This window comes from Leptosomus discolor, chromosome Z (genome assembly GCF_034619465.1).
Source record: "Leptosomus discolor isolate bLepDis1 chromosome Z, bLepDis1.hap2, whole genome shotgun sequence".
Classification (NCBI taxonomy): domain Eukaryota; kingdom Metazoa; phylum Chordata; class Aves; order Leptosomiformes; family Leptosomidae; genus Leptosomus; species Leptosomus discolor.
The window spans coordinates 81191172-81216836 of NC_141419.1; the positions used below are offsets into that span (position 1 = coordinate 81191172).

The 25665-nt window shown below is 41.4% G+C and overlaps 1 protein-coding gene across 1 annotated transcript in view; it reads left to right on the forward strand.

The window, feature by feature from the left end:
* The window catches only part of NPR3 (natriuretic peptide receptor 3), a 41557-nt gene extending 16800 nt beyond the window's left edge, over nucleotides 1-24757 (forward strand). The window contains exons 4-8 of the mRNA XM_086480161.1: nucleotides 13540-13675; nucleotides 17518-17612; nucleotides 19966-20101; nucleotides 21661-21748; nucleotides 24646-24757. Coding sequence (XP_086336287.1) covers nucleotides 13540-13675; nucleotides 17518-17612; nucleotides 19966-20101; nucleotides 21661-21748; nucleotides 24646-24757 — 567 coding nt within the window. The remainder of the gene's footprint in view (nucleotides 1-13539; nucleotides 13676-17517; nucleotides 17613-19965; nucleotides 20102-21660; nucleotides 21749-24645) is intronic.
* Nucleotides 24758-25665: the final 908 nt, after the last annotated feature.

Sequence of the window (25665 nt, forward strand, 5' to 3'; positions counted from 1 at the left end):
AATATGGGGTTCAGGCATAAGAACAGTAGAATCACTTTAATGCTATTACACAATTTATAGCAGTTTTCTCAATTCTGTAATGTTAATGCGTTATGAAATTGAAACTATCTCTGAATTGGTATGTGAATAACTGCCAATAGATACTCTAGTTAAAAATGTTTATGAATAAATAGCATTTCAGTTACAGTATATGCATAAGCATTTTTATTAAATAATGCTGTACACTTAATGAATTGGCGGAAGGCTGCAGTTTGGAAGCGCTTAATGCACCTTCTGTTCCTGACTCAGGCCTCGGACTCAATAAATGCTTTTTTTATGTCCAACCCAGTATTCTGAGCTGGGATGATTTTACAGCCTGGGTTATTTGCTCTTCTGAGGTTACAGACCACCCATGGCTTGTTTTTTCTTCTCATTTAAAAGCTGAAAATGTAACTAATTAAACAAATATTTCTGCTGTGTTGACTACATTGTTCACAAGGTGGACGCATAGTTTTTATGCTATCCACAGCCCTTTTCACACTGAAAATGAGCAGCAGGAGAAGAGAAGGAGGAAGGAATTGGAGCTTGGTTTGCCTGTAAAGTTATCTCAGTGAAAGAATGAGCTATGTAGATTAATTAGATCAGCGAGATGCTACTACCTATTAAAAAGGGCAAGTCCATTTTCTTTAATGTTTTTAGCTCTCTGAAATGAGAAATGGTCTGCATGAGAGCAACTGTTTGAGCTCCAACAGTTAACTACAACAGCTATGTGGGAGGTAGCTGTGCTCATAAAGTTTATCGTCTCATCCATAACATCCGTGCCAGACTCTTCCCCCTGTGTATTCCTTACGTCAGCCTTTTAATTAGGATTGTACACCAGCTAAGATAAGGGTTGGGAGAAGTGAGCAACTCAGTCATGTCACTGAGAGAGACGCTGAAAATGTAATGTATTCAGCAGTGTACGTCCCACTTGCCTTTTTTCAGGCACAGGCAGGCAAGATTAATGACAGGCAGGCTTTGTGTCTCTTCTGACTGCACCAGGATGGGAGAGAGTTTGGGGGAGATTTAAAAAAAAAAAAATTCCTGCCAGGGAATAATTTGTTCAAATGAATAGGTCTATTGAGCTGCTGAAGTGCTTTGCTAATTGTGTTCGAAAGAATAAAAGCAAACCACAAGCTGCTTTCAGCAGCCAGAAAAAATGGGTTCACATGCCAGCTTATTAACGAGATGAAGTCTATTAGTAAAACATATTTAGGATTTTTGCGACCAGCGCTTAACCCGTTGGAATTAATGAGAGTTTCTTCAGTGTCTGTAAGAGCGGTGTTGAACTCTGGACTGCTAAATTTGGTGAATACAGCAGATGCTTTTTTTTTTTTTTTTTTTTTGCTGAAGTTAATGCTTTCTCAGTGATGTGAAAGACTACTGTCTTCCACCTTGGGTTCTTAGGCAAAGCTACAGCATAATAGTATGTTATTTGCTGTTAACAGATGTCATAAAAGACAGTAAAAGAAATAAATTATTCTTCCAGCCTGTCTAACCATATTTTTGAAGCTGCCTTAAACCATGGAGGAGATAGTATAAAAGTGTAGGTATATCTGAAAATAGTAACATCTGAACTCCTTGGGAATGTAAAAGCTTAGAGTTGATCTTTGTATATATGTTGTATGTTTTCCATAGCCCCATGTTTTTACTTGGGTTTCACAGATATTCACATTCCACTTTACCAAACAGACACTCAGACATCTATGGGCAAGGCACTCTCTCTTTGAAGCACTTGCTAGAAGTACACCTTACTTTCTGCTAATAAAGTGTGAAAAATATGTCTTCCAGCAAAGTTCGTAACCTGTTTTCGTTTTTAATGCTTCTCCATGCCATTTGCATTGCTAATGATCCAAAAACTAGTTTGTCCCATGGAGGTCTTGTTTTTATGTAAATTCATAGGATTTTTGATGCTAGTATTAAATGGTCCTCAGGTTTGTCTCTGAGATGTTTGAACGAAGGCAAGGAAAGGCCATGCATCTCATTTTGAGCAAAGTGACACTTAAAAAACTGACTTTGTAGCAGCTAGTATCTTGTTACAAGCCTTGTTCCCTGAGTAGCTTATGAAAGTAACACTCAGTTGAAAGTTTGCTTTTTAACTAGGAAAACACCTCAGCTCAACAAGGCATGAAGCAGAAGGTTTGAGTGAGCCTGTCCCGGGTCACAGTGCCTTTGCAGCCAGCAGCAGGGTCCTGGCTGGGCAGGTGGTAGCTGTTTTCTTGTGGGAGCAGTGTGCTGGCTGGATGGCTGATGGGGTGCTCCAGCTTCAACACTGTGGGTGCTGCGAAGGATTCACCTGTGGTGGTAGCCACATGCTGTGGTAGCATAGACTGGGCTAAGAGTTCAGTTTTTGAAATCTGGCTGATCCAAACAGTCCAATCAGAGAGTTTTATTAGGAGAGTGGCAGGGGTTGGGGCGAAGGAGACACGTTTTCTTTTCTTCAGGGGCATAAAGAAAGGGCAGTTCTTCAAGATCTTCCTTGTTTGAGGGCTCCAGGGCAGAAGGGATGTTGCCTCCACAGGGGCAGATTCCACACTGAGGTGGTTCAGGGAAGCTTTCCTGTTCTCGTTTGAGCTATTGATATGGTGGAAGCGATCGTGAATGACAGCAGGGCAAGGTCTAACTTTATGACGTTCAGGTAACAAGTCTTACTGAAAGAACAGTGTAGGTGACACAATCAGTGACACCTGAAGTCTGTGATCCCTTGCTATGTCGGCATATTCATGCCTTATGGCTGAGTGCTGGGAGGCTGAGCAACCTGAATGTAGCTCTGAGAAAGACTTACTCTCCAGAGGGAGATATCTTTTAACAGGAGGGCACACCAGCCCCGTGGGTGAGTCAAGTCACTCAAGTGTATGAGCACTGGCAGAGCAAAGGCAGGCAGAAGGGCTCAGGTGTATTTCACCTGGGCTATGAGAGAAGATCAGTGTACCGTGCTGCCAGCTCTGATTTTTTTTTAAGTGGCTGTTTAGCAGTTCCTCTAATGCAGAGGGGTTAATGTAGTTGGCCTGTGAGGATGGGCTGTGTGAATAAAGGCGGCAGGGTTCTTGTGCACGCGCGAAGCCATAGGAACCCACACGAGGATACTCACAACTTTCCTTCTCTCTTTAGTAGATTTTTTTTTTCATTAGAAAGAGAAGCCTAAGACAAAAATCAAAAGGTTTAGTCCATTCTAAGAGGAACTAATATATCAAGGTACATTGAAAAGACAAGAACTGTCTATGTCTCAGAGCAAATGAATAAGAGGGGCATGAGAAAGGGGCGTGGGATGATGGGAGAAGGGTAGGTGAGGAGCTCTGGGTGCCCTTTGCTCAGCGGCTGGGAACAAGGCGACATTCAGTAAGCAGGAGGACATTTACATTTGATGGGACACACGTTTATGCAATGCATCCAGTTAGCCCACCAGACCGCAGACTGCTTAGAACGCACAAATCAAGCAGGATCTCAGAGACTGGCCAGTCAATAAGGAAGCAAGAAGCTAAAGGAGTGAGGTTTTAGCATTTTGGAGGGGCTATAAATCCTCAAATTTGAGGCGTTAACTACCATGCTGCTGCTGGAGGGTGGGAGGACATTTTCCAGGTGTGTAGCTGGAACTTCACTGCCTGCTGACAGGTACACATAAATATCTTCCAAGATAGCTGCTGTACCACTTGCTTTCCCGTGCTAGTGGGATCCTCGCAGGTATGCCAGTGAAGGGACCGTTAATAGTCCAGCTGAATGCCTTTCATCAGACACCCAGTATCTGAAAGACAATAACAAACCCAAGTCATTAATTTTTAAATTACTTGGAATGGAAGCATGATTAATAGCAGCCTGAGGGTTTGCATTAGTTCCATGCCATTAAGGTTTACAAGTTTGTATGCTGATTTACCCTGGTATTTAATAAAAGGATCATTTGTCATGGCAACATCAGCCTCAGGTGGGCTCTTCTAGCAAATTATTACTCTGAGCCCAGAGGTATTCCGGGTTCTGGCAGGTCATCCCTCTCCCCTGGCACCTGGATTTCAGCTCTGGGGTGCACCCCAGGATGCCTCACAGGCAGGGCAGGGGAAGGGTGGAGTTCAGATGCCCTGAAAGCAGGGATTTGATCCGAATTTCTCTCATGCTAGCACAGCAGTCATAGCCCCGAGGCTTTTAGATGAAAGGGGTAGGGGATTTGAAAGGACTGGCTCCCTGTGGGGGTTTTGTAAAGACTTAACTGCATCTCTGTGCAGCGGGGAGTTCATTACCTGCCTGTGTGAGAGTAATGGGGTCGCAGCCATCCCTTATTCTCCACCTCCTCTGCTGACAAGGGTGAGGTGGGGTGCTGGGGCTTATGAATCCTAGTTTTGTTTGCCTAATTTTTGCCTGGTAGTGAATAAGGAGCTTAGATGACTAATCCCAGCTCCAAGCATACTTTTGAGCTAAGCACCACTTTTGGCTGTGCCAAAATCATCCGTGTTTATTCAGCCCTTAAGACTGTATTTAAAGCAAACGTTCTGTTGGGTAGCCTTTGCTAACCTACTGCAAAGCAGAAATCAGATGGTCCTTTCACCAGGTGGCTTTTTACCCTATTGAAGATTTCACCAGGCCACCCTCATACTATCTATTCATCAGCTGATGTAGCGCAGGTAAATTCAGTTTGAATGTGTAAGTTTTCCCAACAGTGATACAGTGATTTTTCTCTGAGTTTTGCATGAGAACTGATGTGATCTTGAGAGTTTTTAGTACAGAAAATAAAATATTTCAGTGATTTTTGCGGTTTGGTAATAATGTTAGAAGAGAACCAAAACAATTGCACATTCTGCAAAGATAAACATTTAACAAAAAATGTCCTTCCTGTTTGTCCTGCATTTATTTAAACCAGTTAGCTTATTTTAGCAAGTGGAACTGATTTTTTCAGTTGAGTGACTCTGTCATCCTGAAAACTGAAATGTGTTCTTGCTTGAAAAACAAACTTGCTTGCTGACATTTAAAACTTAGTATCTAATGAAAGGAGTGGGGATTTTTTTTGGTTACTAGGTGTTTATCTGCAATTAAAATGTCCCAACGGTTGCATAATGCTAACTTAAAATGTAAGCATTTATTACAACTGTATAACACGTTATCATCAGACTATCCTTAGAAAAATCTGTTTTAAAAAAGCATGTTTTAATTTCTGCTTGTGTTCAGCTGAAAAGAGTAACTTCTTTAATATCTGTTGCGTTTCACCACTGTGACTACAAGTATGATTTCTGAACATAGTTTTGTAACTCATCACATGAATGACCTTGTAGTTTGTTAGAAGGCAGGAAATCCTAAAAAAGTAGAATGGTTAATTTTTAAATGACAGCTGTACCTTTTACAGTTAAGAACCCTTCAGTATCCAAGCAATGATAATCTAGTGCTGTGTGCTAGAGATCCTTTGCATTGGTCATTTGTGTGGCGTTAGAGATGTGTTATGAACATGGGGAGGTGGTTTTCACCTTAACTGCAGGAGCGCATTAATGTGCTCTCTGATTCTGTCCTTTTCCTTGATAGGTGGCCTGCAGCCCTTTAGGGCTAGATTACATAGGTGAATAGTATGTATGCAAAGTATACATAAAGGAAAAACTCCCCTAAATGACTATTTTGTAGCTAGTTCACTTCTGGTACAAAACAGTGCTGCTCCTTATCTACACTGATTGCACTCCTTTCAGACCAATATTAAAAGGTAATACACAAATACATAAACCAGAGAGGGGTGAAATAGCTAGTTCCAACTTGCAGAGGGAATCAGTGAGCACGTTGGATAGAGCCAGGAATAAATCCCACACAGGTTTGAGGGGGGAAAATCTGGTTGCAGAGGTGCTCCCCGTTCCTGGAGCAGGGCAGTTTTCAGCTCATCTCCCTCCTGCTTTGGCCTCACCGTTGTAGTACTTGGGAGGGGTCTGAGACCCAGTGATGTCAGGCTGTGGGTTTGGTCCAAAGTTCATGCAAATCAGCGACAGTAGGAGCCCCTTAATGTGAGCTGACTGTGGGTAAGGCTCTAAATCTGCTGAGGTGGCAATTCATGTCTGTGTGTTTAATGGAAGGAGCAAGTTTTGGCTGTATCTTGAAAGTTTTCTGCTTGGCCTGTTGGCAGCAGGCACTAGGGGTTTAAAGCTGTTTTCTAGATAATCATAGGAGAGTGTTGCAAGCAATAAACAACAAAGAATGAGCGGCTCTCACAGGCAGTGGGGTGGAACGGCTCCATGCCCTTGCATCTCTGTTGTCGCTGTGCACTGTCGTTTCAAGCGCAGCTCCCCTGCAGCCTGGGACTGAATAGGTTTCTGCTTCAATTCACGTTGAAACAAAAGATCAACTTGTGGCTGCCCGAGCTGGATGACAGTGAGTAAGTCTACCAGTTTTTCAAGAATGAGGTATTAAGAAAAACAAGGAGGAAAGCATGAACAATGAAGAAAAGATACAAGAGCAAAGGAGCTGGCTTTGTGATTAGTTTTCTTTCCCCAGCAAGAAAATAACCTTCCCCTAACTCCCTGAAACTGGCAGCCTTTTTAAAGTAAATCCCAAACATTGGCTGTTAATTTACTTTTCTCTTTGTTAATTTCTTTTATTTCAGCAGACCTTTTTGTGGAAGAAAGGGCTAGCTTTTGGTCCACAGCTGGCTTTAAAGTGGATGGGAGTGTGTCGCTGGTGGTATTTCAGTCCCATTGTGCTAAGCATCCTGTTGTCTAGGTGGAGCAAGAGTAGCAATGGTTTGGCATGCCCAGGGTGTACATCAGCTAGTGTACCAGCTGATCAGAGGCATGACTGAACAGTGCTGGCAGGCAAAGGCATGGCCTCACCCTGAAGGAAAAGGGCTTAGCTGCAGCGGAGCATCCTTGTGTCCAAATCAAACAGAAAGTGTACAAAAGTAAAAACAGGGATCTTTCTATACATGTTGACTCTCAAATGGTGCTTGCAGGCTCTTTCATGATGGACATGACTGCTGCTTGCTCCCCAGGTGTAATCACTGCCCTGGTTTTAATACCTATACCTTCTCTCTCAACTTGCACTTCAATTGCAAAGTCCTCATGGTGGAGCCACTCTGGCTGGTGTGCAGAGCACTTGGGCAGAGGCACACATCTCCATCTCCTCTGTGGTCGACATTACTGCTGTACTGGTAAATACCAATGAGGAGATGGAGATGCAGGCGGCCTTGTTGGAAAAAGCTTCCTTGAAGTCACAGGGAAGTGATGTCTTATTCGATTGCAGTGCTGAATTTTTAAGCTATAATTTTAAAGCAAAGTATAAGCCTCGGTTTGCAGAATTGACATTATTCACAATAAAGTCAGATGCTCCCCTGTAAGAAAAGTCTTGTATGGGTATCCACATACACGCTGTCTCCCTGTGAAAGATGAAATTGATGCAACAGTATTTGAATAACTCTCTCTTAAATAGTGCACAAGGTTTTACTGTTATGTGTCATCTCCTTATACTGGGGAATGCTCATCCTTCTTTTCTAGGGAGATGTGGTTTCCAGCCCTAAATAACAAATGAGAGTTGGGACAATTATCTGTCATTTAAAAACCAAGTCTTGAGCTCTGGCCTCATGTGTTCTTGAGCAGGTAACAGCTTATGTATTTCTGTATTTATAGGGAGTTGATATCAGTGAACACAGTGAGAGGCTGTCCTTGGCTGCGTTGCCCAGAGTTTGGCATAGTGCCGTATGTTCTTTTTCAGTTATGAATTAAATATTGAGGAAATGGCCTTCTTTGGAGAAGGCATGTGTTTCTATTATTTTTCTCTTTCCCTTCCTGTTTCTTTGAACCAGTAAGGTCCAACTCCGTTAGGGAAGCAGTCTGGTCGCCCAAGTGAACAGGCTGTATTTTTAGTATTAGGCATCTAAACATACAGATTTGATTAACTGTTTTACAGCTTTATCTTCCTTTCCGGTTGCTGGGCTGGTTTCACAGTGATGTGATCTCTGTGGAAACAGGCTGACTCATATATCCGTGTCTGTAGGCACCCTAAGACATGCTGTTTATGACAGTTGGCTATGGGTGAGTCCTGTGGCTTTGCATTTGTCACACTTGGGAGTCCTTAAAATCCCAATCCTGATGTATGAGACTAGCTCTTATCCATAGGTGAGATTTAGGAACTCTGTGAATCTGTATTGCATAGTGGCATTAAGAAATGATGTGAGAATCTGAGGAGCTGGATGATGAGTTAATGAAAGTTGTGATAATCCTGTTATGGTGGTAACGTGCAAGATGATATGCAGTAATGTAATGGCAGGAGGACTAATAAATTACTCCAAAGCTGAAACTGAACTTGGCATTACTGGTTTGAAATGCATTTCACCTATTTGCAGGTAATGCTCAGATATAAGGCTATTCTTCCCTTGGCTTTACATTCTCAATCTACATCTCACTTCCGTCCAGAATTTCTCATTGAGTTCATGCAAACTAAAAGTTTAACAGAAAATTGGTTTGTAACAATTATATTTTATGTTTTAAAAAAATAGTATTTTGAAACCAAATCAGTTGTATCTGCCTATCATATACTGTATGGGGTCATGAGTACCTTATTCTGGTTTTGTGCAGCTCAGACCAAGGGCATAGCAACTCATCAAGGAACTGCTGAGGGCCCCTGGGCATCCAAGGAACGTAAAGCAGTACTTGTAACAATGGCATCAGCAGTGGCAGTGTCCTGAATGGGAGCGTGTAACATCAGCAAATGGTATCAAAGAGAAAAGTCCCTGCTCCAAAATTAAGGGAAGAATGTGTTGCTGGACAGTGAGTCAATCAACAGAAGACAACCAAAGATATGTGTCAAGAACTGCATATAAAAAAGTTAGCTATGTCAGGGTTTCTTGGAGAAGCTCATACGGGAAGGACCATAATTATAATTGGCTTAGTGAAGAAGGGTTCAAAAGAGAGAACCAAAAGTGAAATTACAACTGCTTAGAAACAGACTGTTTTATTGAGATACATTGAAACAGCATGACATAGTAGGACAACGTCTACCTAAATGTAGGTAGGTATGTGTTGGTGTGCTGGAGGAGTCCATATCCCTGAAGCAGGTGAACCAGCTTGCCATGAGATTGAAGTACATCCTAATATATATTTGAAATATAGTTGCTATAGTTGAACTTCGTTGACATATTGTTACTGTGTCATGCTATAATTTTACAGTATAACACAGTATTGCTAAAATTCATGAGGGTTCATTTACAGTGTTCATAGACTTGAGGTTAGATGAGCTTCGTGTGTTTATAGGATCAAGTTTCCGTAGTTGATTGCTTGAAGATTCATCTCTGTGGACTAATCTCAAGGAGGGTGAGATATCAGTGGACTTTCAGTGGGCATTAGCTCACTTGAGCATCATGTCAAGTGTGTAAATTGGTAAGATTCTTGCAAAAAGTCTGGGTGCATGCTATGCAATCCCCTAGGGTCCTCACTGATTTTTGACAACTTGAAAATCACTGCAGATATGCTGGGAAGTAGATGCCAAGACTGAGTTTGGGGAATGTTAGCTGTTTGCTTTTGCAGTAGAGAAAAAGTGATGATGATTCTCCCCACCTAGCACGGAAGTGGTATGGATTGCTGTCATTGCTGTGATTCAGAGTTGGGCAGTTCCAAATGGAAGAGAATAAGCTTACTTAACAGTCAGTGGGCAGGATAAGGAAAATTATGGGTCCTGCATAGCTGTAGCTTGGCTGTCTTCCACGTTGGTAGTATTTTGCATTGCTGTGTGTGCTGTTAACACCTTGGTATATACGAATAGTGTGGTCACACTATAGCTGCTTGGGGAACTATAATTTTGAACTGTGTAAAATTTATTCATGTGATTTCCATGGAGAGGTTTTTTTTTTTTTTTCCTGTTGGAAGATGGGTAACTAGAGTAGAAAGGTGGGAAAATAAAAGGCACAAAGGTATGCTTATCTCATCCAGCTATGCAGTCAGCTTACCTGCTTTTTAGTCATAAGGTACTTTGAAAAGGATGTGAAAGTATTACAGAAGATATCTCAGCAGGGGGGTTTCCATGTATTTGTATTGTGGCCTCCAAAGATATTCAGCAAACCTGGCAGCTTCTCTGCTGCCACTTGCATTGCTGATGACAGATGTTGAGGGGTGGCTCTGCAGTGCAGTATGGGTCAGGGACAGCAACGTTTTAGTAGACCTGATGTGCAGATTACAATTGCAGCATTTTAATTACAGCTCGCCCTTGTAATTGAAAAACCAGCATAAATCAAAATGGAAAATACTATAATCCAAATATTTCTGCTTTTTATTAGAGCCCAACTAAAAGAACTGTTAATTACCTACAAGATTAGTGTATCTTTAATAGTTTTTATGATCTGTTTAGTTTTGTCCTAATGCCTGAGGGCTGTCTAGTGTTGAACCACACGTTATTAATTACCACAGAGACCTTCAAGCAACCTGTGAAGACATTTTCACATTTACTCTCATCCCTGTTTGAAGTGTTCATTGAACATTTTCTATCCCTTTTTAACTCTTTTCCTGCAGCAAAGGAGGGATGAGGTTTTTTGTAAGTATTGTTCATTCTTGCTGTCAGGTATTCTAAAATTCAAATAAACACAGGCCAGCCAAAAACTGTAAAAATTGTCAAGCAAGATTTGTTGTCAATCTGTTTCATAATTTCTGAATGTAGAACAGAAGCTATGTTAAAATACTAAAAAGAGAAGATGAAGAATGAAAATCCTTCATACCCATGAGGTACATGAGGTATCATTAACAGAGTTAATATTGTCCAGAAAGGAAGTCCTGGGACTATATGGCTTGGGAGACTGTTCTAAAATACCAGGAGTGGTACCAGGTGGAAGAAATTTTGTGCTCTTTTTACTCAAAGGATCTGTTGTAGATGGTCACAGGCAACAGGGCTGCAAAATGAACCTGAGTGAGCTCTGGAATGAAGAAAGAGTAATCCCTTCAAAATTATCTGTAGCCGTTACTTTGCATTGTAAGGTTCCTCCTGTCTCTAGTGTTTTCTCCTTTCTAGGTTAAAGCAGTCCTACGCATTGTGCAACCCATTATCTGTGTAGGGTTGTGGCAACTTCTAAATGATCGAGCAGTATCATATTCAAGAAAACTTTATGCCCTTCATGGCATTCTGTGTCCCCTTTCCGAAAACTGGTGCTTGAACATGTTCCTGTAATAATATGAAAAGTAGCCAGTGTGCCCTATGTACGGCTTGGCTGGGGAGTGTAGGTGTGGTCTCACCTGCAAACAGTAAATATGACTGTTTTAGAAGAGTTTTGAAATCGCATAAATTACCAGCAGTTTCACCTTCCTTGACAATGTAAGATAAAATTCTGGGATTTGTGTGTGAGAAGCTGAGAGATGACGCAGGTGATCTTCTGATGCTTTTCTAATGTGATTTTTCATATGTAATGTCAGGGCTTTTGGCCAAGAGTCAAGGCAAGGGGCTGTGGCTGTAACCTCCCAAACTGCCAAGTGAGTTTTGACAGGGCTTATCTGGCAAATCTGCAGTGTCTATAGGAGGGTTTTCAGGCTGGTGGCATGGGTAGATTTCAAATTGAGCAAATTAGCTGACAAAAGGGTTTTTGAAGGTTGCTGTATTACACTGAGAGGTCTTTGCCATGGACAAAGGAAGTGACAAATAGCTTTCCTTGAAACGAATGCCAGCCACAAGCTGTAAATCAGCCAGCAGGGAGGTAAAGCAACTAGAGTGATTCATTTCTCTCCTGAGAGAATGAGTGTCACATCAAGAAAGCCCATGTTTGATCATCCACAGACCACTTGGACTCTAATGCTGGCACATAAAGCAGTTGTCAAGATTTGTGGTTTCTTGGTTTGCAGTTTTTTTCAATTCTGAAAAATTAAACCCCCTGCTGGCAAAGCCTGTCCTAGTGTGCACTCTGACCATCAGCTCTTGTTATTCCACCAAAAGCCTGACTTTCACCTCTTCTTTCATGCTTTCTCCTTAGATTGAAATAACAGCAGCTGCCTTTTAGTCTTTGGCTGTCAGACTGAGCTGAGCTGTTCTGTGCCTTCAGTAGCATTGTGGGCTCTTCCTCTGAAATGGTGGTGCATTTTCTTAATGAAACATAGGTTGGAGTTATCCAAAAGTCCAATTTTAAATGTCAGAGCAATGTAAACTTTTGTATTATCAGCAAAGAATTCCAAAATTCTCCTTACTGTTTGCAACTGCTTTAGGAGTGAAGGAATGTCTTGCATTTAATTACATTACCAGGGGCTTGGTTAGTTCAGCTTAGCCAACCAATTATGTAATACTTTTTATCTATGGAGCAGTTATTTACTTAACTGACTACATGTTTTTATCTTTTAACATTTTTAATGTCCAGCTAAAACTGTGAGCAGTTTATTTACCAATATTTTAAGTTGTTCATATACACTGAAGTGGAAGACAAGCTGAATGTGGTTTCTATCCGGGGGAATATTTGTAGAGGTGGGTTGTTCATTGGAAGTGGAAATGAGACCCCATAATGGTGTAATTGTTGATTACAACTTTGCTAGGGTGTCAGGAGCTTTTCCATTGTAATGAAACTGTGAATGAATGTCAACATCTTTCTTGCAGCTGAAAAGATAATTCATTCTGAATTACTATGCATCGAGCCAGGATGCATTGCACTACTGAGATGTGAGTTGCTACTAACAGAAGAGGAATACCTGGGGTTCTCAAGCCACATGTGTCTGCTTCTGCTAATGGGTCTCTGTCTGAACTCAGCTCCTAAAATAATTAGTGCTTCATCACTGAAGCACATTAGGGTTCTGTGAACAAACTTGTAATGTTTCTGCAGCACTCTGCCCTTAACTGTCATTGTTACTCAGAGTGTTCTAGATCAAAAGCCATAGGTTGCCTACATAGACTCATGGGAGGCAGAGCTGGTTTGCAGCAGTCTTCTTTTATATTAGTGTTAGAAAGCAACATTTCATTAATTTTATGTCACTTACTGGAAAAACTGTAAAGGACAGGAAACTGTTCTCGTGGCAGTTCCAGAGAACACATTACTGTAGAGGGTAAGTAGTTTCCTCCATTGCTGATTTGTTAGTGGAGAGATGCTCAGCTGAACAAGGGCCAGAAATGGAAGTGATAATCATTAAACAAGCAAATCCACCAGTTGCGCTTTCCAGAAAAAATCATGGCAGAACATACCTCCCAGTACTGAGAGGTGCTCAGTCCTCTGCGCAGAGGGAGGAGGACCTACTCAGTGCTGTGGCATGAGGGTGCTCAGCACCTTACAGAATCTCGTGTGGTCAGCTGCAGAATTTGTGCATCTGGCATGGGAACTGTGATCTGCAGATTTCCTCCCTATCTGCAGAGCTGTTCAGACACAACATTAAAGTGTGATTTGAATGTTCAGAATAGCAGATAGCGGTTAACCGTTTCTAAAAATGGGTCAAAAGTTGCTATTTTTCCCCTGTTTTTTTTTGAGGCACATCACTCTGTGTTCCAGCAGTTGAGAAAATAACCCTCCAAATTAGTCATTCTGGCTAATTTGGAGATTCCCTCTAATAATAAATTCCACGGGGAAGAAGCGTTTCTCATGTGTCAATTGCCATTGCTTTTTTTTCTTTTTTTTTTTTTTTTTAGGTGAACATGTTTGTGGAAGGATTCCATGATGCTATTCTTCTTTATGCTCTAGCTTTACAGGAAGTCCTGAAGTTTGGTTTCAGTAAGAAAGATGGGGAAAAAATTGTTCAGCAAACACGGAACAGAACATACGAAGGTAAGAGTTAATATGGAATTTCAGCTTTCAGAGTCAAAAAAATTCAGGTCTTTGGTGTGTGCAGAGTAAGGACCCGTGCCTATTCCACTCTTAAATTAGAGGAAAATAACCACGTGAAATCATATACATCTTTAAGGCTGTCTCACATACCTCACCAGTCTGACTTTTTTTTGCACCAACCCTTGAAGTCTTACTCAGCTCAAAAAACTTCGAACAATTTAATGACCCTCACTGATGTTGTAAAGAAATACCAATAATTTTCCCAGGCTCCTTCTTTGTTTTTGAAAAGATTACAGCTGCTTGCTTTACTCATGTGCATCTATTAGCTCTGAGATTGCCTCATTTTTTCCATTTGACTTTTTTATCTTAAAAGCCTGGAAATGGATAGAAGCAGGTGCCAGCTTTTTTTCTGTTTCTTGACAGGGCTCCTTTGGGCCCTGGAAGGTTTTCGACCCAGCCTCCTTTCAGAAGCTGCCCATGTTCTCTCAGAGGCAGCAGCTGAACAGCACTGTGCCTAATCCTGTAGGCTGCCATTCCGCAGTGCAACTGGCTCTTCTATGCCACCGTGCTGATGCAAAGTGATGCAAGTGCTTTTGCCAGGGAGGGATCATAATAAAGAAACAGAGAGTTATCGGATTCCTTTGTCATCTACTAGAATATTCCCATCCATCTTTTTATAATGTTGCCATCCATCTCTTAAAATACTCCAATCTTTTGGTGTAGGATTGGCAAGATTTCGTATGGAAATGCCTAAGAGAAGGAAACGTTTCCCGTAGATAAGAAGCGAATGATTAATTTGAATGTATAGGAAAAACCTCAATGGCCAGGTTCACTGCTCTGAGAACACACTGGACATAGCGGAGGAAGGCAAGAAGGACAGCAGCTCCAAACCTCTTTTCTGTTCTCAAATTGTGGCCTGAACGCAAGGCAAAAGGGTCCCCAGGGCAGCTTAAGGCAACACAGGGATTGCTTTAAATTATGCTGGTTGCAGTTGTCCCATAAGGAGCCCTGCACCAGCTGGAGGTTGTGCTTGATGTCCCACTACGTCCCTTTGCATCCATGACTTCCCAAAGCACACTGTTTTAACAGAAAGAATCTGCTGTCCAAGGATTGGCCTCACTGTTTGGTTATCCTGTGTATGAACAGATGCCCCAAGACAGCCTGTCTGTGTTTTCTCTACTGCTGCTTCTCTGCTCCAGGAAGCCACCAGCTGGTGTGCCCATGCAAGTCTGTTACAGTACCACGTGCTCCATGTGGATTAGATGGATGATTCTCACACCTTTCTTGTAAAACCAGCCAGGAGGAAAAAAAATGTTCTCTTTCCCCACTTGTGAAAACCAGTTTATTGTTGCTGGCTGACCTGTCACAGCTATTCTGAAAATGTAGCTGTCAAGTTGAGCTGTGAGGCTGCAGTTGAAAAGGTCAAAATGCTGTAAGTCACATGTCAAAAGGCTGTCTCCTCCCTGTGGCAGTACTTTGCTGGACTTAATTTACAAGAATAAAACTGGTTTTGAAAGAGGCCTTTAATGTCTTGCAAGGCAGTCCTTTTAGGAAAGTCGCGTCCCTTTATTCTTTCTGTAAGCCCGTCTCTGCAGTGGGTGCAGCATCACAGGGTACAGTCCATGCTTACATCCACCAGGCTTTACTGCTGGACTGAAGCTTTACAATTCACTTAAACTTTTGCAGGCCTCAGTGATGAGAACTCCGGTTTCATTAATGACATTAATTTGACTGCTGACGCCTAGATAACTCATTGCCCGGGCACCTCATTTTATAGCCTGCTCCAGCTATGATATGGATGCTGTTTCCTGCAGCATTCACAGTCCGCCAGCTGCAACTGTGCGGGCAACATCGTATGCTTAGGAAAGGATAAAGCTGAGGTGATCAAAGGATTTCTTGTTGCTTGGGTTGTTAGAGACACCATGGTATGACTGCAGGGCACATTTTGTGGAGAATTATTTTCTATTCATTGGCATTTTCTCTGAAACAGTAGCAAAATTTTCTGTGTGTAGGTATCTAACATAATAGCACAAAAAGAGTCTGTATGAAATCCTTCCACCTTCATCCAAATGCAGTTTTTCATTAAGGTTGTTTCAAAATTTTCTAGATATGTTTCTAAAGGCAGAACATTGCAGGAAATTTTGACGTTTCAAACTCTTCATTTTGATTCAGATGGAAAAGTTAAAAATGAGTCTTCCCCATTAAAAAAAAAATCCCATAGGAATTCAGAGTTTCAGCGAATTTTAGTACCTACTTCCAAAATAGTTTGGAGTTTTTTTGAGTTTTGCCTTTCTTAGGCCAGGAAGGTATCTGTTCTGATTAATGCTTCTTGTCAGACCCAGAATCCAAATTGCCGTGTAGGCAAGGATGTTGCAGCTCTTTGTAGTGGTCTCTTCCAGTGCTTTGACAGCCAAGTGGTTGCTATAGCGTTGTTTTCCTGCAGTAATCATCTTGGCAATTTTTTGATTACTGTATTATTATAATGAAACAGATGCTTGACAATAATCTGTTGATGACCACTGCATGTTTTGAATGTCACAGTAAGTTTAAACATGCCTGACATCACTAAATGGGAACAGAGACAAGATAAATGGAGGTGTGTAAATCTGTTACATGTTTACTATCATTAGGTATGTTGAGGGGAATTTATACTCTGGCTGAATATCTGTTCAGTCTCTTCTGATTTACAGTCACTGAGAACCCGATTCTCTACTGCTTTGTGCCTGGTCTAGTCATGTAGTTGGTGTAACATGGATATATAATGATGCCTGTTTGACTTGCACTGGTATAAATGGCTGTGTTTGGTGTCAGGCACTGTAGGATCACATTTTAAAATATCTGAGGTGGTAAAGTGTACAAGCAAAGTCTTACAATGTCTTCATCATAGTTAATTGGTACTGTTTGATGGATTTTAAGAACCTGTTTGAGTTACACCACAGCAAGCTGGAGCCATGCTCTTTGTACACAAGGGCATACATTGAAAGAAGAGGTTCAGACAGAATACAAGGAAGTATTTATTCACCGTGACAGCTGGAACAAGTTGTCCCAGAGAGGTTGTGCAGTTTCCATCCTTGGAGGTTGTGAAGACCAGATAAAACCATGAGAATCCTATTCTGACCTCCTGGCTGACAGTGCTTCGAGTGGGAGTTTGGAGTTGAGACCTCCTAAAGCCTCTTCAAACTTTAGTTATACTACGAGTGTATGATTCCCAGGTTCCCTAAAGTTTCCTAGAACTTGTAAAGGAAGGAAGTGAACCGTGAGTCTAAAAATATAAAACAAACAGCACCATATTATACAGTTAATCCTATGTAAATGAATGCAGGACTTAATGCGTATGTAGTGCACATGGTGCCCCTTGTCCATGACCCCTCCAGTATCCCATCAGATGGAAGCAACACTGGACTGGCTGTATAGGTGCACCAACCCTGTCAGTCCGTGGGGTGTAGGGCTGTGACCCTGCATCCTTTGCAGCACATGAGCTGGACTCTGCTTCTGGAGGCGTCATTAGATATTTCAGGGTTAGGCTTTCTGTAAATAATTCACGTTAAATATATTTGTGTTTTATCTTGCATGCTGGCTTTTGGATTGGAGTTTTCTCACGTATTCTGCAAACAGTCTTACACATTTCATATTTAAAAAGGAGAAATGTTAAGAATTCAGGAAAGCAGACACCAAGATGAAATTACAGTTTCTTTTAGAATGCCAACAAAAAGGCTGGTAGACTGACGAGATTTCCTGTTGTATCAGTGTGTAAAAACCTGTCCACTGTTTTCTTGTTTTCCTTGGAAAGGCTCAGTATTTTAACTGACTAATTTTCTAATTCCTTGCATGCCATTCTTTAGGCATTGCAGGGCAGGTGTCCATTGACGCCAACGGAGACAGATATGGGGATTTCTCTGTAATTGGAATGACGGATCCAGAGGCAGGCACACAGGAGGTAAGGAAACAATTGCCATTGCAATTGGCCACTGATGAACTAGCCAGTTTATTACCGTCTGTTTACTTGGTGGGCATCTGTTTATTTAATAGACACATTAAAATGGTATTTGTTTTATTTGTTTTTCTTATGTCCGTACGAGAATTTTTCTCAGCTGAACTGAGCCAGATGAATGGGTGTTTGGGCAGAGCTGTTTTCCCAGGTGCATTCACAGAGTTTAAATCTAGAAGAAAACACCAGACTACCTAGTTTGACCTCTGCCGTATTATAGGCAAGCAAGTTACTTACCCTTGTATGGAGCTCTGTAGTTTACATGTGACTAAAGCTCACACTGTAACAAGCATTTGTTTTTCGTTTGGAGACACTGAAGAACAGGGACTGCCTCACTTGCTCTCTCAATGTTTGTTCCACTGTTTAACCACTCTTGGTTTTTAAAAAGTTATATCATAGATTCATAGAATCATTAGGTTGGAATAGACCTCTGAGATCATCAAGTCCAGCTGTTGACCTAACACCACTGTGCCCACTAAACCATGTCCTGAAGTGCCACATCTACATGTTTTTTGAACACCTCCAGGGATGGTGACTCCACTACTTCCCTGGGCAGCCTGTTCCAATGTTCTACTACTCTTTCAGTAAAGAAATTTTTCCTAATATCCAGCCTAAACCTAGCTCTCCTGGTGCAGCTTGAGGCCATTTCCTCCTGTCCTATCCCCTGTTACTTGGGAGAAGAGACCAACCCCCACCTCACTACAACCTCCTCTCAGGTAGTTGTAGAGAGCAATAAGGTCTCCCCTCAGCTTCCTCTTCTCCAGGCTAAACAGCCCCAGATCCCTCAGCCACTCCTCATAAGACCTGCTCTCCAGACCTTTCACCAGCTTCGTTGCCTTACTTTTGCTTATAGCTACTTGTTCTTTTTAAGCCTTTCTGCATGCTTTCATATTTAGTAGGCATTGCTGGTGGAGGACTCTCCCACCCTTGTTTGATAAATTAAACAGTCTTTTAGTGAGTAGTCTGCTGCCTGCAAATGGTTTCTGAGGTTTTTTCCCTCTATTTCTTCTAGTTTACTGAATTTGAATTTACTTTTGAACAAATGTTTAAAAAAGTCTTTCTTTTAAGGATTTATCACCCAGTTTTGCAACTGGGAGAGAAATTAAATCCTTTATTTAGTGTGAAATCTACCTTTGAGTATCTAAACGGGGCAAATATTATCTTCTAGCTCTTTCCGTTCAAAATGAAATTTAAGTGGAAGATTTGAACAGTCTATCAGTGGCTTGAATTCTAAATCCAGTGTATTAATATATGGTTTTTATCCATGGTAGGACAAAGACATCTTTTGATGTGCTTCTGCAATCACTTCTGACTACTTCAGTGTCATGATATTTGGCCTTTATTACTAAATAAATTACTATTATTCAGATGAGTGACCTGTTAGCACAATGTAGTCCTGCAACTTTGCAGTAGATCCAAGATATGTTATCTTGAGTAAAGCCTGGATTTGCTGTTGAGGACAGCACTGAAATTCTAAAGTATCTTGATGAATTGGTCTGAAATAATAGTCTATGCTACCAGTATAATAAGCATGAGAGGCCCTTGCGTAAATACCAACAACTGCAGAAATACAAGCTGGAGAATGACAGTCGCTGTTGTAGTTCTTCAGAAGATTTGAAGATTTTAGCTGAGCATGATCAAGTACCTCCAGATCCTTGCAAAACAGAAGAATCCAGCCTGGAGTGAGTAGTCAGGAGCCTCAGCGCACAAGGTGTGCTGTACTTGAAATGGTACTTTAACTTTCTGGGTTGACAGTCCTGAGAACTCAACCTGCTGCGGAGCAATTGAAAAAAGCCAGGGAGAGCAGGAGGAATATTCATCAGGTAGAAAAAAACTTGTGTGAACTGGGTTTATATGGAAGGGAATCCTGAGGGCAGACCAGATAAGAGCCTGTGAATATGTAGAGCAATATTTCAGAAAGGAAGAGTCTCTGTGTCCACTGGCACCTCGATAAGTAGTGATGGATCATTACAACAAGGGAGATGTAGGTTACATGTTAGGGAAAACCACTGACAGTAAGATAGCTAAGTTCCAGAATAATTGACTGCAGGACTTGTCAAGTCTCCATCTTTGGAGGCTTTTAAGTACAGGTTAGATAAACATCTGTCAGGAATGCTTTTGTTCAGCTGATCCTGCCCTGAGGCAGGGCATGCACTGCATAACCTCCCACAGACCCCTTCAACCCTATTCTCTGTGATTCAGCATCCTGCCACAGGAGTCCAAGTGAGGGATGCGGCTCTCCTGTTTGTTTTAATTCCCTAAATTGATGGAAATTCTTATAATTCCTTTCTTTTTCGCATAGGTGATTGGGGACTACTATGGAAAGCAGGGGCGTTTTGAAATTCGATCAAATGTGAAATATCCTTGGAATTATGGCAGGCTGCGACTAGATGAAAGCCGAGTTTCAGAGCACACAAACAATACACCGTGTAAATCATGTAAGTTTAGTGACTTAATGCTTCTGCTTATGCTGTCAGAGACAGGAATCCATGCGGTGATGCAACATAACAGGCCATATTAAATTGCTCAGCACAGTTGTCCAACTGAGACATTTTGACTGTGTCTCTCTGCTGAGTGTTTGGGAAGTTAAGGTCTGGCAGCTATGGGTAGTACGTGGTCTGAATCACTTTCCTGAACTTAAACATGACAGTAATTGTGATGCACAGCCCAGAGCCCTGGAGACGTTAGGACTTTCCAGGGGCTAAAAGGTCAAATTTCTTACAGCCAGAAAGAAGGATATAACTGAAACCCCAAACAGAGAATCATCATATTGAGAATTAGCAGCTGGGGAGGCCAGTGCTGATGGGAGAAGTGTTCTCCCAGTGCAGAATGGTTTCCAGTGCTATGAGAAGGCGCTGTGAGGGGCCCAGTAGCCTGAGAAGTGAAGTCAGTTGAATGGGGCAACAGCTGTGAATTCAGAAGGCTGGGACTACCCTCCACAGAGAAAGCGTGCTTGTTTTGCAGCGCACTGACTTCGCAGACCATGTTGTAGTAGGACATTGCAAGGAGATAAGGGTAGGAAGATACCAGTGCCTCAGTGGCAAAAGGTGGTCTTAGGGTCTTAGCTTTTCACAGGAAACAAATTGCTAGTCCTGCAGTTAAAAGGTATCAGCAGCCTGATAATTCTTCGCTCCCTGAAAAACCTGTGTCTACACATCTGTTGTAGAGACTATTTCCAGACCATACCCTCTATGGTCAACGTGGTGCAGCTATGCACCTTCTTCCTTCCACATGTTCTGATGTACAGACAAAATCCCCTCAAAGGGAGAAGGATAAAAGAGCAAGGAGGGAGCAGTTTAATTTCCTTAATATTTCTCTATTCCTTTCCACAAGCCCAGATAGGCATGGAAAAGGGAGCAGACTGCACCCACATGAAAATGCCATTGTTTTTCAGCTGCCCTGCACTCTGCAGCATGATAGTCCCTACTTGGGCTTCCCTTCAGCCGCTCTGTCCCTGCTCTGCCTCTGTTGGCATTTGGAGCAAGGGAAAGCTCATATGGCTTTAACTTGAAACAGCGTAGGCTCATAAAAAAAAATAAAACTAGGGAGTTGTTGGATAATCGTACAGTCTTTTTAATAAACCTGGGTGAAGGTGAAATGAGTTTGTTTCTCTTATAATGACTCAGGGTCATATTCACTCATATTCAGTGCTGATTCCTATGATGTGTGTCATTCTAATCCCACTGTGTGTTATGATTCAGAGCAAGCTGTCCAGACTAGTTTCCTAACAACATTCCTGTGTATCATGTCTCTAGAACTGTGTCTCCATCTGACACTGATCCTGGGGGCTTGTTTAACACCAAGGAAAGCAAGGACAAAAAATAAACATGCAGAAACTGGAACCAAGGGAGAGGTACCCATGGGCTTCTGAGCCCTGAAAGGCTTTGGTTATTATCTGATGTTGGTCACTCATTTCCTAGTTGTGTATATTTGCCAATGTGTGAATGCAAACAGTTCTCAATATGAACCCTTACTGTTTATTTTTCCCCTTTTCAAGCAGGTGGTCTAGGAGAATCAGCAGTTACAGGAATAGTTGTGGGCGCCTTGCTTGGAGCAGGATTGCTAATGGCTTTTTACTTTTTCAGGTTAGTCCAATTAATTGAAAGTTCTGTAACTCTTTACTCATCATCCAAACTTCTCAGCTCCTGGCAGCACATCCTTGATGGGACACAGAGAGGCACCAGAATCGTCTGTGGTAACTTTCCCACCAAAGACAGTGAACACACTTCAGTTGTCCTTATATATATATCCAAATAATTTTATTGAGTCAATGCCTCATCCTGTAACGACTTATGTCTCTGAGTAACTTTACTCATGCAAATAATTGCAGTGAGTTCCAGTTATTCACAGTTGCTTTAGTAAAGTGCCCTGGCATTGAAAGCCTGCTTTGTTTTGTACTCCTTGCCAGCACAATTGTGCAGACTGTGATTGTGCAAGAGATTTGTATCAGTTGCGTGGTACCATGCTTAGTTTTTGAGTATTGAGTGGGATTGTACTGGAAGCTAGAAAGAGATTTCTGTCTTAGCGTAAGAGAGCATTTGGATTTCAAAGCTGTGCGTTTAATTTAATAAGCCTAGGTCAATGCAGGGTGATCAGTGTTTTATTCCTGTTTTAAGTAAAATAATTCTTACACTGCTAGTCAGCAAATCTTAAGTTTTGAGAGTTGATCCTACACTGACAGAATAAATCAGTTATACATGTTCAGCATCTTATATACACTATAATTTATCCTCTTATGCCATAGATAGGAGAACAGAATTAAGCTCTGCATATAAGAATCAAATAATTCTATCCAATAAAAATACTTGTTTATAATAATATGGTAACAAAATGAAACAAGCGAAAACTACTTCAATTCACCAGCACGCTTCCAGGGTTTCAAAAGATCCCAGAATCAGGGTTATTCCTCAGATGTTTACAACTGAAATTCTGCAGGGTGATTTTATTCTTGCATGTGTTTGATGCTTATATAATAGTTGTTTGGGTTTGAGACAACATAAGTTAGCTGAGACTGATTAGAGACTGTCTTTAGAAGAAAAAGAAAATACAAGTCTGTCTTTATATTGTATGTCATCAGAGGTTCTTGCATCTTCTGTACATTCTCAACCTGAGTTAATTTTTAGGTGTGTTTTTTAGCATTGCTGATATTGGGAGGGGATTGGTATTGAGGACAAGAATAAGGCAAAAGACATATCCTGAGCTGGTACAAAACTATGCAAAGAATCGTTGTAGGAACAGGACTTAAACTCTTAGTCATCTGACACAAAGACTTGGATTGGAAATCCAGAGGTGCGTGCATGTAAAAGTAGATGTACACACCTGAGCTCAAAACCATTTGTCTTTATGGACAGAGGGGAGAAATGAGCACTTTTTTGCAGTTCATGTCATCCACATGTAAAAGCTGAACCAGGTCAGAAGAATGCCTCTTAGAAGTGCCTGTTTCTCTCCGTGTACTGCAGGAAGCCAGGAGTACTCTGTCAGATAGATCTGCATGTTGGAGACATCTAAAGACTTACGGGTGAATTTCAACCTGGAGATCTGATTGCACTCACTGAAAGCAGGAACAGGGACAAACCTCCAATTCCACTGTTAGAATAAACTTAAGAAACATAACGTACCAAATGAATGGGTTAGATTTTCAGAAAATGTAGGTCTAGCAATTGTGTGCCTGGAAGTAATTTATACCTGCAGCTTCTGTACCTTTCAAACTGCATACGTACCTTCTGATTACATCTCATTTGCATTTGTAATTAGCGCAACTGAGGATGCAAACACAGTTTTGAGTGTGCATGCAAACAGTTAAATCTGAGTAGTAGTTCTGGTACGTAGCTTTGAAAGGATTTAAACTTAAAGAGCTACATTTCTAAAATATGGACCTGTCCTTGTGCTTGAGCTACTACCGTGCACACTCTGACCTGTGGAAGGATCTGACTTAAAAATACATAAATAAAATAAAGAACGTAGGTTTTTCAAGTTATTTTGGAGCCTGCTAATACAGGCACAAATGCCTAGGAAATCTTTTCAGAACTTGTAGGTTCCCACTTTCTACTGAGCCGTGTTACCTGAATTAAAACCTTGGTATTTTGAAAATCAATCTTCCACTGCTACTTATCTAGCTCTGACTCCTGCCGCATAGGCAAGTGGAGCAGAGCTTTCCTTGGCATACAAGCTTTTTGTTATGTATCTGCACAAGCAGTACTGTACGTGCATGGGGCTGGACTAAGGCCTTTCTGAAAAATTGGTCCTGAAACTGAGTAGAAGCATAAAGGCATAAAACAAAAATGTGAATCTTCTTATGATTTTGGGGGGAGATTTGGGTGCTAAAGGGGAAACTGAAAGGCAGTCAAAGGGCTCGTTTGACGTATAAAGTAACATAACAGAATTCTTCAAAAGGCCCTAGAGGAAGACACACAGGAAAAACTGTGTCTGATGCATGAGCAATTGTATTTATGTCTTATCTGTCCTCTACATCCCTCTTCTTAATTCATCATACTACCTCCTCAGACATTACGTAGTAGCTTTCTCAGAGGGAGATGGGAGGATTACTTAGTTAATATGTAGTTTCAGGGAGAAACACAGCTGAGTAATGAGTCAGATCTGTTGTTTGAACTCTGCAGAAAGTGCCCCCTCCCAAATACTGGAAAGAAATTTGGCTTTGATCAATATAAAGCAGTGATGTGACAGGGTTCACATGACACTTCACAGAAACTTCCTAATCAATTAGATCAGAAGTTTTCAAAGAAGCAAATGTCTGTGTCTTGGTGCTTTGAGACTGCTGTGTAGAAATTAACAGGCATTCTTGAGCCTGGGTAGAATGTTTTGAGGCAAACTACTTTAATCTTTGACCAGGGTTTCACATTCTGCCACATTTCATTTTTCAACTGGCACCCAGCTGTCCCCTACAGGCATTCTTTATAAGGGAAGTCCTGTTATCCTATAGCTAGAGAAGGATTTCTCACTCTGTTCCTCTCCTTTCATGCAGAAAGAAATACAGAATAACTATTGAGAGACGAACTCGACAGGAGGACTGTAACATGGGGAAACATCGGCAGTTACGTGAAGACTCCATTAGATCTCATTTTTCTGCCACATAAAGAAGAAGAAGAAAAAGAATCCCATTCTTCCTAGGGGAAAAAAAGAATTAGGGAAAAGGACACAACCAAAGACTTCAGTGTAAAAAGAAGATGCTCTTGAAGAACTCACTCTTTTAAGCAGTAATTTTGTCTTAATTTGTTTCAGAAGCTCAGGAATGATTTACTAATCACATTATGCCACATGGCCTTTCATCTCATGAAAAAAGAAAATTATGCAGTTTGATGTTGTAGGATGTACTTAATATGTAAAGACAGTGTTTCTTAAGGCATATATTAAGGGCAGCAAATTTTGGTTTAGTTGATGGGGAGTGCCTCATTCTGTTCCCTTTTTTTTTAGCTTCTGCCACCACCTTCCTTAATTGCATCTCACCAGTGGGTATCAAATAAGCTTTCACAGGTACAGGTGCTGGTTGCTGTCAAAAGGATAAAGGGATTCGTTTGGGGTATGAGCCTGCATCACTGAATCATTGCCTTTGATTATAGGGGATACAAGATGGAGCATATAGAGTTTAGTTCTGGGAGGGAACTGACACTTGGGTGCAATTAACTCCACTGGGGTGTAATTAACTCCACTGAGAAAGTCAGGCAGATGGAAACACACACGAACCATTCTTTCCTTGTTTGTGTGGTATCACAGGTAAAAGCACTGATTCTCCCTCTTGGGTGCTGGGAGTTAGGAAAGACTGCAGTGAAGTACAAGGAGTTTCACTGGTGTGGAACAGTGAGAGAGAAGACAATCACGTCTCCAGAAAGGACTGCCTGATTCCTCAGTCTTATATTTGTTTTTCCATGCTCTTTTCTCTCCACTGCCATGACTTTTCAGAGAGGCAGATATAGTCCATGTGGAGCCTGCTCCTGTTCGCAGTGAAGTCCATGGCAAAATCCAGTTAACTTCAGTGAGCACAGGA